This window comes from Dipodomys spectabilis, unplaced genomic scaffold (assembly GCF_019054845.1).
Source record: "Dipodomys spectabilis isolate Male_0828 unplaced genomic scaffold, ASM1905484v1 ptg000511l, whole genome shotgun sequence".
Classification (NCBI taxonomy): Eukaryota; Metazoa; Chordata; class Mammalia; order Rodentia; family Heteromyidae; genus Dipodomys; species Dipodomys spectabilis.
This window is the reverse complement of record NW_024871188.1, coordinates 573141-584196: the sequence shown is the minus strand read 5'-3', so window position 1 is coordinate 584196 and position 11056 is coordinate 573141. Positions and strand designations below refer to the sequence as shown.

At 61.3% G+C, this 11056-nt stretch overlaps 2 protein-coding genes across 2 annotated transcripts in view; one reads left to right on the top strand and one right to left on the bottom strand.

The window, feature by feature from the left end:
• The first annotated feature begins 543 nt into the window (after window positions 1-543).
• Window positions 544-7630, top strand: Mpnd (MPN domain containing). The gene is made up of 13 exons (XM_042669894.1): window positions 544-1032; window positions 1139-1395; window positions 2210-2446; window positions 3100-3232; window positions 3978-4062; window positions 4209-4305; window positions 4784-4856; window positions 4934-5010; window positions 5578-5746; window positions 5827-5897; window positions 6144-6233; window positions 7080-7172; window positions 7420-7630. Exons 1-13 carry the CDS (start codon window positions 1026-1028, stop codon window positions 7519-7521), a joined length of 1491 nt encoding a protein of 496 aa, XP_042525828.1. The 5' UTR covers window positions 544-1025; the 3' UTR covers window positions 7522-7630.
• Window positions 7631-7754: 124 nt separating this feature from the next.
• The window catches only part of Sh3gl1 (SH3 domain containing GRB2 like 1, endophilin A2), a 28520-nt gene continuing 25218 nt past the window's right edge, over window positions 7755-11056 (bottom strand). The window contains exons 4-10 of the mRNA XM_042669924.1: window positions 10714-10857; window positions 10285-10418; window positions 10024-10182; window positions 9805-9908; window positions 9078-9199; window positions 8928-8987; window positions 7755-8800 (exon numbers count right to left, since the gene is read on the bottom strand). Coding sequence (XP_042525858.1) covers window positions 8604-8800; window positions 8928-8987; window positions 9078-9199; window positions 9805-9908; window positions 10024-10182; window positions 10285-10418; window positions 10714-10857 — 920 coding nt within the window. The 3' untranslated portion in view covers window positions 7755-8603. The remainder of the gene's footprint in view (window positions 8801-8927; window positions 8988-9077; window positions 9200-9804; window positions 9909-10023; window positions 10183-10284; window positions 10419-10713; window positions 10858-11056) is intronic.

Genomic DNA, 11056 nt, shown 5'->3' with positions numbered 1-11056 from the left:
ATTCCAAGAAATCCGGGCCAGGCGCGGCGCCCAGTGTCCTTTTCCCTCCCGGCCTGCAAGGCGCGCTCGGAGCGCCTCTCAACTCCACCGCGCTCGGGGAGCCCAGAGTTGGGCCTGGGAGAGAAGGTCCGAAACAGGAACAAAAGACAGACAAAGGGACAAAGGACAGACACAGGGACAAAGGCCGAGGCCGCAAGGTCCGGGCGGGAGCGCACTGAGCCCCGCCTCTAAACTCCCGGGCTTCAGCCCCACGCGAGGGGAGGGAGAGGGCGCTGCTTCTAACTTAAGAGCTGATTGGTTGCCCGTGAACTAGAGTCGAGAATTTTAATTGGATGATTGTAATGATTGACCGCGCCTGTTCCTGGATAGGCTCATTGGCTGATTCCGACTTTGAGTGGAACCAGCAGCTTAATCCTGATTGGCTGTCCCGGAATCCCGCAGCGGCTGTGAGTGGTGGAAGGGGAAAGGTAATGATCGGTGGGCGGGCTCTCCTTTAGGTGGAGCGGAGACCGTGCCCCCGGGGCGCGGGCGGGTTAACCCTTCGGGGACTGACGCGGCGCTTCGGGCGCTTTCCCTCCGGGTCCCTCCCGGGGCTGCTTCTCCACCTGCCGCCCGAGGGTTTCCCCGGGCCTCAGTTTTTCCTCTGTTCCTAACTACGGAGCGCACTGAGTCCTTGTAGAGCTGGAGGCCGTGGTCCTCAGTTTCCCCGCGGGTTCCAGCAGCCCTGACCACCGTCCCCTCCCCACCCCGCACTCGCCAGGATGCAGCCCCACAGGCCGTGCGGCCACTAGGCAGGTCCGGGGCCTCAGTTTCCTCGGCCAGACGATCACGGCTCTCTGGCTTCCGTTTCCCCAAATGATCCGGGAGGATTGATCTTTTGTCCTGACTCGGTCTCCCGCGCGCGGCCTCAGTTTCCCCGCAAGTCCGCCGCAGGGGCCCTCCCCCTTCCCTCCGCCCTCCACCCCGCGGCGGCGGCCCCTGGAGGCGGGGCCGGGTCAGTGCGGGAAGAAAGCGCGGGCGCGGCCATGGCAGGTAGGTGGGCCGGGCGCGGGGCGCGGGGTGTCGGGGCGCGGTGGGGCCGGGCCTCGGGGTGCGGGGCCGCTGCAGCCTGTCGCTGCCCCTCCCCCTCATCCCGCAGCCCCGGAGCCGCTGTCCCCCGCGGGCGGCGCGGGCGAGGAGGCCCCGGATGAGGACGAGGACGAGGCGGAGGCCGAGGACCCCGAGCGGCCGGCGGGGGCCGGCGGGGGGCGCGGCGGCGGCGGCGGCGGCGGGGCCGGGCCGGGGGTCTGCGGCGGGCTGGGGGGCGCGCTCACCCGGCGCGCCGTCACGCTGCGGGTGCTGCTCAAAGACGCGCTGCTGGAGCCCGGCGCCGGGGTGCTGTCCATCTACTATCTGGTGAGCGTCCCCAGCCCATCCCTGCTCCTGCACGGACGGGGAAACTGAGGCCCAGGACTCCCTGGGCGTGCCCGACTGTGGGGGAGGGGAATCGGAGGCAGTAGCCCCCCCTGCGGAGTAGTATAGTGACATCTAGAATCTAGGAGGATTTTGCTGTCCTTGAATTACTGTAGATACTGCTGAGCTATGTATCCCTAGTCCTCTTAGTTTTTCTGTTTGTGCGTTTGATTGCCTTTTTTTGGCGGGGAGAGGAGGGGTGGTTGTGTCAGAACTGGGGCTTGAACTCAGGGCCTGATTGCTGTACCTTAACTTTTTCACTCAAGGATGGCCTCTACCACTTGAGCCCGTCACACCTCCGCTTCCAGCTTTTAGCTGGTTCTTTGGGGATAGGAGTCTCCTGGAATTTCCTGCCAGGGGCTGGCTTCAAACTGCTGATCCTCAGATCTCAGCCTCTTGAGTAGCTGGGATGACAGGCGTGAGCCACCAGCTCCTGGCTGCTTTTTTAAGACAGGATCTTGCCAGGTAGCCTATGTGTGGAAGTGACAGCCACAAACTACCATCCCTGGGCTCTCTAGGACCTGCTGGGAGCCAGGCTGTGTGTGGTTGTCATGGATACAGCAGTGATGGAGATTGACATTTCCCCTTACCTGTAGGCGCTCTCCCAGTTCAAAGGCAGAGGTTGGCCTGGGAGGGTTCACTGTAGTTAGTGGAGAGTGTCTGGCAAACTCCAGGGAGCACGGGTTTAGGAGGACTTCCATGAGGGACTCTGGTGGGGGCTGCTGCCTGCATTCAGCCAACCCGTTTGCTGCTACAGGGGAAGAAGTTCCTGGGGGACTTGCAGCCGGATGGGAGGATCGTGTGGCAAGAAACTGGGCAGGTTTTCAATTCCCCCAGTGCCTGGGCTACCCACTGCAAGAAGCTGGTCAACCCAGCCAAGAAGTCCGGCTGTGGCTGGGCCTCCGTCAAATACAAGGGCCAGAAACTGGACAAGTACAAGGCCACCTGGCTCCGACGACATCAGCTTCACATGGCGGTAGCTGCCGCGGATGAGGTAAAGTCCTTCCCAATGCGCTGTTGGGTGAGGAGGGTTCAGCTGGGTTAGAGAGAGGGCACCATCAGAGCCTGGAACAGAAAGAGAGGGAGCTGGTGCCTGAAAGACTCGGGGACAGACTGTGTTGGAGAAACAGTTAGGAAGGCCCTGTGTGGCAGGAGCAGAGGGATCAAGGAACCGAGAGACGGGGGAGAGGTAGGGAGGGGACAGGGTGGGCTGTGCAGGGCCTTGGGGCAGGACTTGGGGCTTTGACCCTGAGGGAGATGGGAGCCAGAAGAGGGTGGAAAGGGATTTCACACTCATGGGTGCCTCTGGTGGATATTGTGGGAAAACAGGCTGTGGGATGTGGGTAGGAGCTGGAGAACCCGCTAAAGCTATTGAAGTGGTCTTGCAAAGTTGAATCTGGCCGCTCTCAAGTGGTAGAGTGGTCAAGTTCTGGTTTGTTTGTTTGTTTTCCACAAATGGCTCTGATAGGATTTATCAATGAGCTGCCCTGGTGTGGACATTCCATGCCTCTGTTCACTCTCGCCCCCTAGTGGTCAGTGTAGATAATGACAACTACAGCTACAGTCTGCTGATGGGGAGGGAGGGAGGTGGGTGAGGGAAGGGGGCAGTCCATTGACAGGGTCACTCTCCCACACACATTCTGCCAGAGCCCCGCCAGCGAAGGGGAGGAGGAGGAGCTGCTGATGGAAGATGAGGATGAGGAGGTGGTGGCGGGGGTCTCAGTGGAGGATAAGAACCGGAGACCTCAGGGGAAGGGCCTCTCGGAGCCTGCACACCCAGGTGAGGGCAAGCAGGAGCGGGGAACCAGGATGGGGGACGAGACTGGGGTGGGGGGGGGTGTCGATCTTCTCTAGCACCCCATCACCAGATTTCGCTCTCTGCCTGAGTTCTGAAGCTCTGATGCTGGATTTGGCAACCTTCTCCCTTATTCCTGTATGGGTTCCTGAACTCACTTGATTGTGTGTGTGTGTGTGTGTGTGTGTGTGTGTGTGTGTGCACTTGATTGTGTGTGTGTGTGTGTGTGTGTGTGTGTGTGTGTGTGTGTGTGTGTGTGTGTGTGTGTGCCCAGCCTGGTGCTTGAACTCAGGGCCCTGCAGTCTCACTTGGCTTTACTTCTTTTTCCTTTTTTTACGCCAAGCTCCTGGGTCTTAGAACGCATGGACTTTGCACTGTCTCTTAAGATTTTTGTCACTCAAGGCTGGTGCTCTACCACTTGAGCCACAGCTCCACTTTTGTCTTTGTGGTTTATTGGAGATAAACATCTCATAGATTTTCCTGCCCTGGCTGGCTATGAACTGTGATCCTCAGATCTCAGCCTCCTGAATAGCTAGGATGACAGGCATGAGCCACCAGCGCTTGGCCTGATTTTTAAAATCTTTATATATTTTTAACAAATCTCACGTGTCTCTGCTAACTTTCTGCCTGATTTTCCAGCCTAGCGCTATTTGTTTTTTCTTGAGTTGCCCCTTGTTGTATACCCAGACTGGGTGCAGAGTGGTTGACATTTCTTCTCTCCCGTCTCCAGAGGCCATGCCCCCAGGGAAGCGGGTGGAGAGCAAGCTGCGGGTGCCCGTGCGCTACTGCATGCTGGGCAGTCGTGACTCTGCCAGGTCAGATGCCCCCCTGGAGCCGGCCCAACCCTCAGCTTACACAGAATCCTTGTTTGGTGTGGGGGAATGCCAGGGCAGAGGCTGGGTGGGCAGGTGAGGGAAAACATGGGCCTCCTGAGACCATGGGACCCTCCTGGCTACTCCAGGAACCCCCACACCCTGGTGGAAGTAACTTCCTTCGCAGCCATCAACAAGTTCCAGCCGTTCAACGTGGCCATTTCCAGCAACGTGCTCTTTCTGCTGGTGTGTGAGCAAGCTCCCACCTCATCCCTTAGTGAGCAGGGCCAGGGGCTCTGGGCTTGGACCAGCCAGGAGGGGAAGGGGTTCAAAATGTCCACTCGAAGACCAGTATTGTGTTTGCTGCTCATAAACAGTAGGTGCTCAATAAATGTTTGCTACTGGTAATCAGTGAGTGAGCAATAAATGTTTGCTTCTGTAATTAAGAAGTGGGGGAGTAGTGGGGCTACTCAGGAAGCTGAGATTTGAGGATCACCATTCAAATCCAGCCCAGGCAGGAAAGTCTGTAACATTCTTACCCCCAATAAACCAGAAGTGGCGCTGTGGCTGAGTGGTAGAGCGCCCGCCTTGAGCAAAAGAGCTCAGGAACAGCTCCCAGGCCCTGAGTTCAAGCCCCAAAACCAACACAAAAAAAATAAAGGGGTGGGGGGAGGTGGCTGGCTCAAGTTGGGGCAGGAGCCCCAGCCTCTGCCTTTCCTCCCAGGACTTCCACAGCCACCTGACACGGAGTGAGGTTGTGGGCTACCTCGGGGGCCGCTGGGACATCAACAACCAAAGTGAGTATTGGGGACCAGGTGGGTAGGGGGCATGGAGACTGAGGGTCACTATTTGGGGCTTCCCTGTCACCCCGCAGTGCTTACCGTGCTGAGAGCCTTCCCATGCAGGAGCCAGCTTGGGGACCCTGACACTGCGGCCAGCATTGAAGAGGAGGTGAGGGGATCACTGGGGGGGGGGGGGGGGGGGAGGAAGAGGGGGAGGGGAGGGGAGAGACACAGCTGTCCTGGCTGGTGCTGTGTGAACTCCTTCCACTCAGATCCTCAGGTTTTGTTTTGGTGCTAGGAGCCCTCTACGGAGCTGCACCCTAACCTTGCTGGGGAAGATTGCCTCCCCCACAAACAGACTTTTTCTCCTATCTGCAAACAGCTTTGTCCTTGTGTTAAATCAAGAGAATGTGGGGTACAGCAGGCCGAGTGCAGATTCTGAGCACTCTTGAACTCTGGGCCTGGCTCTGTCCCTGATTGTCTCCACTCAAGGCTAGCGCTCTACCGCTTCGGCCACAGCTCTACTTGCAGCCTTGTGCTGGTTCATTTGAGACAGGAGTCTCATCCTCAGATCTCAGGCTCCTGAGTAGCTGGGATGACAAGGCGTGAGCCACTGGCCTATTATGGTGGTCTAGTGAAGGTGTTCCCAGGGCCCAGGCTTGGCACATAGCAGGCCCTGGCCCCTGGTTGGCCACTGAGCTCCCTGGCTTAGCCTTGGCTGTGCCTCTGCCCGCAGATCTACCAGAGCCTGTTCCTGCGGGGGCTGTCGCTGGTGGGCTGGTACCACAGCCACCCGCACAGCCCGGCGCTGCCCACACTGCAGGACATCGACGCGCAGATGGAGTACCAGCTGCGGCTGCAGGGCTCCAGCAACGGCTTCCAGCCCTGCCTGGCCCTGCTCTGCTGTGAGGCCTGGGGTGGAGGGTATGGGGTGTGGGGAGCAGCCCAGACCAGCTTACCCAGCACACGCTGTCTCTTCCCCCAGCCCCGTACTATCCAGGCAACCCGGGCCCCGAGTCTAACATCTCTCCCTTCTGGGTGATGCCACCCCCCGAGGTAGGCTGGCCTCTGGGGGAGGCTGGGGGCCAGGGAGGGAGGTTGTGTGGGTGACAGACAAGCCAGGGCTGAGGTGGGGGCACCATTTCTCACCTGTTTGTCGCTTCTGTGAAGCGGGGACATGATGGCCACCCACTGAGCTTTCAGTGAGCGCTTCCTGAGCAGGGTCTTGTTCTATGCCCTCCCACTCGGGGGCAGAGGTCAGAAGTCAGTGGGGGCCTCTCTGACCACGCGTGTCCCTCCCAGCAAAGGCCCAGTGACTACGGCATCCCCATGGATGTGGAGATGGCTTATGTCCAGGACAGTTTCCTGACCAATGACATCCTGCATGAGATGGTAAGCTCCCTCCCAGCCCGTGCTGCCGTGTGTGTGTGTGTGTGTGTGTGTGTGTGTGTGTGTGTGTGTGTGTGTGTGTGTGTGTGTGAGTGTATTGGAAAAGTTTGCACTGAAATCCTAGCTACTTGGTAGCCTGAGATCTGAGGATGGAGGTTTGAAGCCAGCCCAGGCAAATAAATCCGACTCTTTATCTCTAAATAACCAGCCAAGAAGTGGGGTCAAGCATGGCTCACAGGGTAGAACCCCTGCTGTCAGCAAAAAAGCCAAGTGAAAGCACAAGGCTCTTCTTAATTCAAGCCCTGGTACTTTTTTTTCCAAGCAAAAAGTTGAACGTGGTCGGTCATGGAGCCATCCCTGCTACTCAGGAAGTGCAGATTAGGAGAGAGGAGAGGCCAGCCAGGCAAAGTATCAGTGAGATTCCTCAACCTACAAGCAGGGCATGATAGTATATGCCTATCATCCACCCATACATCCATACTATGTGAGAAGTGTAAACAGGAATACCAAAGTCCAGGCTTGCTGCAGCAAAAAGAAAAAGAAAGGCCTGGGGGTGTGGCTCAAGTGGTAGCGCGTCTGCCTTGCAAGTACGAGGCCCTGAGTTCAGAGCCTGCGCAAACCGAAGTGGGAGGTGCTCATCGCCTGCCTCTGCCCTGTCGCCAGTGCCGCTGGTGTTAGGAGCCAGGCTCTGGGCTGTGCTGGCTTAGGCAGGCGTGAGTGGCGGTCCAGCCTGGTGCCTGTCCCTCCCTCTGCTGGGTCTGGACTCTCCTTCGTGGTGCCAGGTTGGGAGGTGGAGGGAGGAAGGTGGGAGGCCCACTGGAGAGAGGCAGGTGCATGACCTGTCTGCAGATGCTGCTGGTGGAGTTCTACAAGGGCGCCCCGGACCTCGTGAGCTTCCAGGAGCCCTGGAGCCAGGAGCACAGCTACCTGGACAAGCTCAAGGTGAGATGGTGCAGAGAAGGCCGGTGCTCTGCTTCAAGGCCCTGAGACCCCTGGGTGGCTGGACATACCACGGGGGACGCGGCTGCCTGCCCCCAAGGTGAGCCCAGGCTGGGGCTTCTCCAGCCTGTGGGCTTCCTTCCCACCACCTTCTCAGGGCAGCAGGGCAAGGTCCAGCCTATAAAATGCAATGCAGGCACCCCGGGAGGACCTGGGGACACCGCCTGAGCAGCCTGCCCTGGGGTTTCAGATCTCCCTGGCCAGCAGGACGCCCAAGGACCAGGGTGTGGGCCACGTGCTGGAGCAGGTCTGCGGTATCCTCAAGCAGGCCGGCTGCCCCTCGTCCCTGTGACTCAGGCTTGGATAATAAAGCACAAGCAGCCGGCAGCCATGAGCAACGCTTTGGTGTGGGTTGTGCGGGCAGGCCAGCAGCTCCCCACTCCCCTGGCACCCAGTGAACCCCCTGGGGCTTAAATCCACACCCTCATCTGGCCACAGGCTGAGGCCCCCCACCCCCCCACCCCATGCTCCAAGATGGGGCTGTGTCAGCTGTGTGTGTGTGTGGTAGGGGAGAGGACACGGAGGCTGTAGAAAGACGTTTAATACTTTGTAAAAATGAGGAGTACATGGCTTTGCCTGGACCCGGAGCAAGTTGCACTTCCTGTGGTCAGGGCGCCCCCCCAGAGGGGCCGGGCTGGGGGGGACTGCAAACCTGGACCCCGGCCCCCACTCAGCCAGCGCCTGGGTTCAGTGAGGGAGGAAAGCTGGGCTGTGGCCCGGAGGGGGGTTCACGCTGGCAGCTGTCTATGGAGGTGATGCAGGGGTCACCGCACAGCGATGGGGTGGGGCGGCTCAGGCAGGGGACATTCTCTTCGGAAGCCTGTGCCTGGTCCCATGGGAGGGGTGCTCAGCTGGTGGCGGCGGCTTGTGCCAGAGAAACCCCTCATGTGATCCACCGAGGCCCGGGCTCAGGCTGGCAGGCGGGCACTGCTGGAGGGGTGAGGACCCCGGCACCCAGCAAGTACCTGGGATGTGTGCAAGATGGGGGTGAGGTGCCCCGAGCCGCCTGGAGTGAGTGTGTGGAGGGGCAAGGCCCATCGCCAGCAACGGGCTGGAGGGGATTACACTGGGGTGTGGAATGGCCAGGGGGCCACACCCAGTTAGGCTGCGGGCTGGGCCTTGTGAATCAGGACAGTGGACCTGGGGAAGGGGCTGGAGGGTCCCCTTGGAGTTGCCGCCCGTGGAGGGGCAAGAGGAACGTTAGTGTTTCTAGAGCACCTTAGTGTTAGCCCCACGTGGAAGGAGCTCCACACACCGCCTGCTGCTGCTGAGCCACGGTGCCCACGTAAACAGGAGCTCACCTGCCCAGAGGTGGGAGCTGAGCCGCCTCGTGGAATGCGATGGCCCCGGGTGGGGCCGGTGGGGCCGGGCGCGTCACTGAGGCAGGGGCACGAGCACCTCCACGTAGCTGAGCGGGAAGAAGCCTGACTGGCCGTGCAGCATGCCCTCGTACCAGTTCTCGTCGATCTGGTTGGTGAGCGTGATGAGGTCGCCCTCACGGAAGCCCAGCTCGCCGTCGTTTTCAGGCTCGAAGTCATACAGGGCCTTGCAGCTCGGCTGGTCCAGGGGCGCTGCGGGATGGGGTGCCAGGTGCTTTGCTCTAAAGTCAGCCCCCCCTCCCCCAGCCCCATGCTATGGCCCTGGCCGCCCCACCCCTTCCTCCAGCGCTCTCTGGAGTCATCGCAAGAGGCCACTCACGCATGCTCCTGCTAGGCGTCTGGATGGGCTTCTCGGAGGATCGGAAAGACGATGAAACTCCTGGAGGACAAAGGGGAGTGAGCCTGGCCCAGGACCACAGTGCAGAGGGCGGGTGCCCCCCCCATGGCTCCCAGAGGTGGCCCGCATCACCTGTGGTCTTGGGCGCGGCGCAGGGGAGGCCCCCGTTGGACTGCTCAGGCTCCCCTAGGTCAAAGGACTCCCGGGGCCTGGGCTTGTACTCACGCCTGGGGCGCGAGGAGGCGTCCCGCACCCTGTGGGGAGTCGAGTGCTGAGCACTGGCCAAGGCACAGCCACACCCACCGATGCCTGCCCGGGACGGGACCGGTCTGGGGTGGGGAGGGCCTCCGTAGCATGACGTGAGGCACAGGGCACCCACAGGTCCTGGCTGAACCTCAACGAAGGCTCTGGACCAGTGCCCCAGTGTCAGGCACCTCCAGAGGCTGTCCACTGCCCTGCCCGCCCCCCCCCCCCCCCCCCCCCCCGTGCACCCACACGCCACCATGCCCTCACAGGGCTGGCCCGGCCAGGCAGCAGGAAGGGAAGGCACAGAGGAGTCCTGGGCCAGTGGCTGGGGCGACCCCGGCTGAGTCACTGCCTGAGGGTGACCTCTGGTTTCCTCTGTGGTCTCCATGGGATGGGGGTGGAGAGGGAGGATGAATCGAGCAGGCCTTGCTACCTTCAGGGGTCCCTCAACAGGCCCAGGGCAGAGACAGCATTGGATTCACACCAGGGCTGCCGAGGCCGAGTGCAGTGCCTGCTTCCACAGGCAGAGGGCGCAGGCAGCCTGGGAGCCTCTGCGTGCATGGTGGTGGTAGGGGGTGTGTGTCAGGGCTTCAGGAGCAGTGGAGGGGCTTACCGGCGCTTCAGCTTGCTGGCCAGCTCTTCAAGGATCTGCACAGCCTGCCGGTGGTAGTCCAGCTGTGCATCCACCAGTGCTGAGAGCTGGCTCACCTGCTCGATCTGCGGGAGCAGCAAGGCTGAGGCCACCCCGCACAGCCACCCTCTGGAGGTCCAGAGTGCCCCCCTCCCCCCCCCCCCCCCCCCCCCCCCGTGGCTAAGCTGCTGCCCTACGCACGTCAGTCTCCAGGAGGTTGTGCATGCTGGTCTCTGCCACCTCCTTGGACTCCTCGAACTTCTCCAGAGCCTGGCGCAGCTCCTCGTCTGGGATCTTGCCCTGACGCTTCTTCTTGTAGTCAAAGTCCAGCCGGCGGCCCTCCAGCTTCTTCAGGTGGTGCTGTGGGCAGCGGGGCAAAGTCAGCGAGCGGCACCAGGTGCCAGGCCCGGTCACCCTGCACTAGTGGCCTGGGGTGGGGGACAGGGCTGCTGCAGGCGGCACCTGGATCTCCTTCAGGTCCTTGTCGCACAGGTTCTGCAGCGGGTCGATGAAGTTCTGCTTGACCTCTATGTCCAGGGAGTCCTTCACCTCAGCCAGGCGCTTCATGGACTCTCCTGCGTCCAGCAGGGCATCTCCTGCGGGGAGGGGAGGCTGTCACGGGGGGCTGCCACCCCTGGCGGCGCCAGTGCTCCACAGCCCAACATGGAGCAGGTGGGATTGGAAGCCAAGACCCCTCCTGCCTCCCACGTGGCCTTCATGGCACTGGGCTGAGTGATGCCCGGCTGCGCAGCCCCCTTTGTCCCCACATGGGAGGTGGTTCCTGAGCCCTGTCCTAGGGCAGTGCCTGGCAGACAGCAGCGTCCATCTGCACTGGGACACGTGGACCCTGTGTCCCCCAGGCCCCCCGGCCCTGGGATGCCCTGCTCTCACCGAAGTTGGACTCGCCGCCCAGCTCCTTCCCGTGGCGGATCATACACTCGCCCAGCAGCCCCTCTGACTGTGGGTAGCCAGGGTTCTTCACTTGGCCCCGGATCTTGGACACCGTGTTGAGCATCGTCAGCTTGGCCCGGGAGGCTGCGAGGGGAAATGGCGGGTCACAGGGCACCGTGCACTGATCGCCACGTGAGCAGGGTGACACCCACCTCCCAGGGAGGACGGCAGAGGCTCCTTCCCGTCCCTGTCTCCCCTGGTCAAGGTGGGTGGGGAGTGTGTGCCCCAGCGACTGCAGGCCAGCAGAGGAAGTGGTGCTGCCCACACACCAGCACAGCCTCTG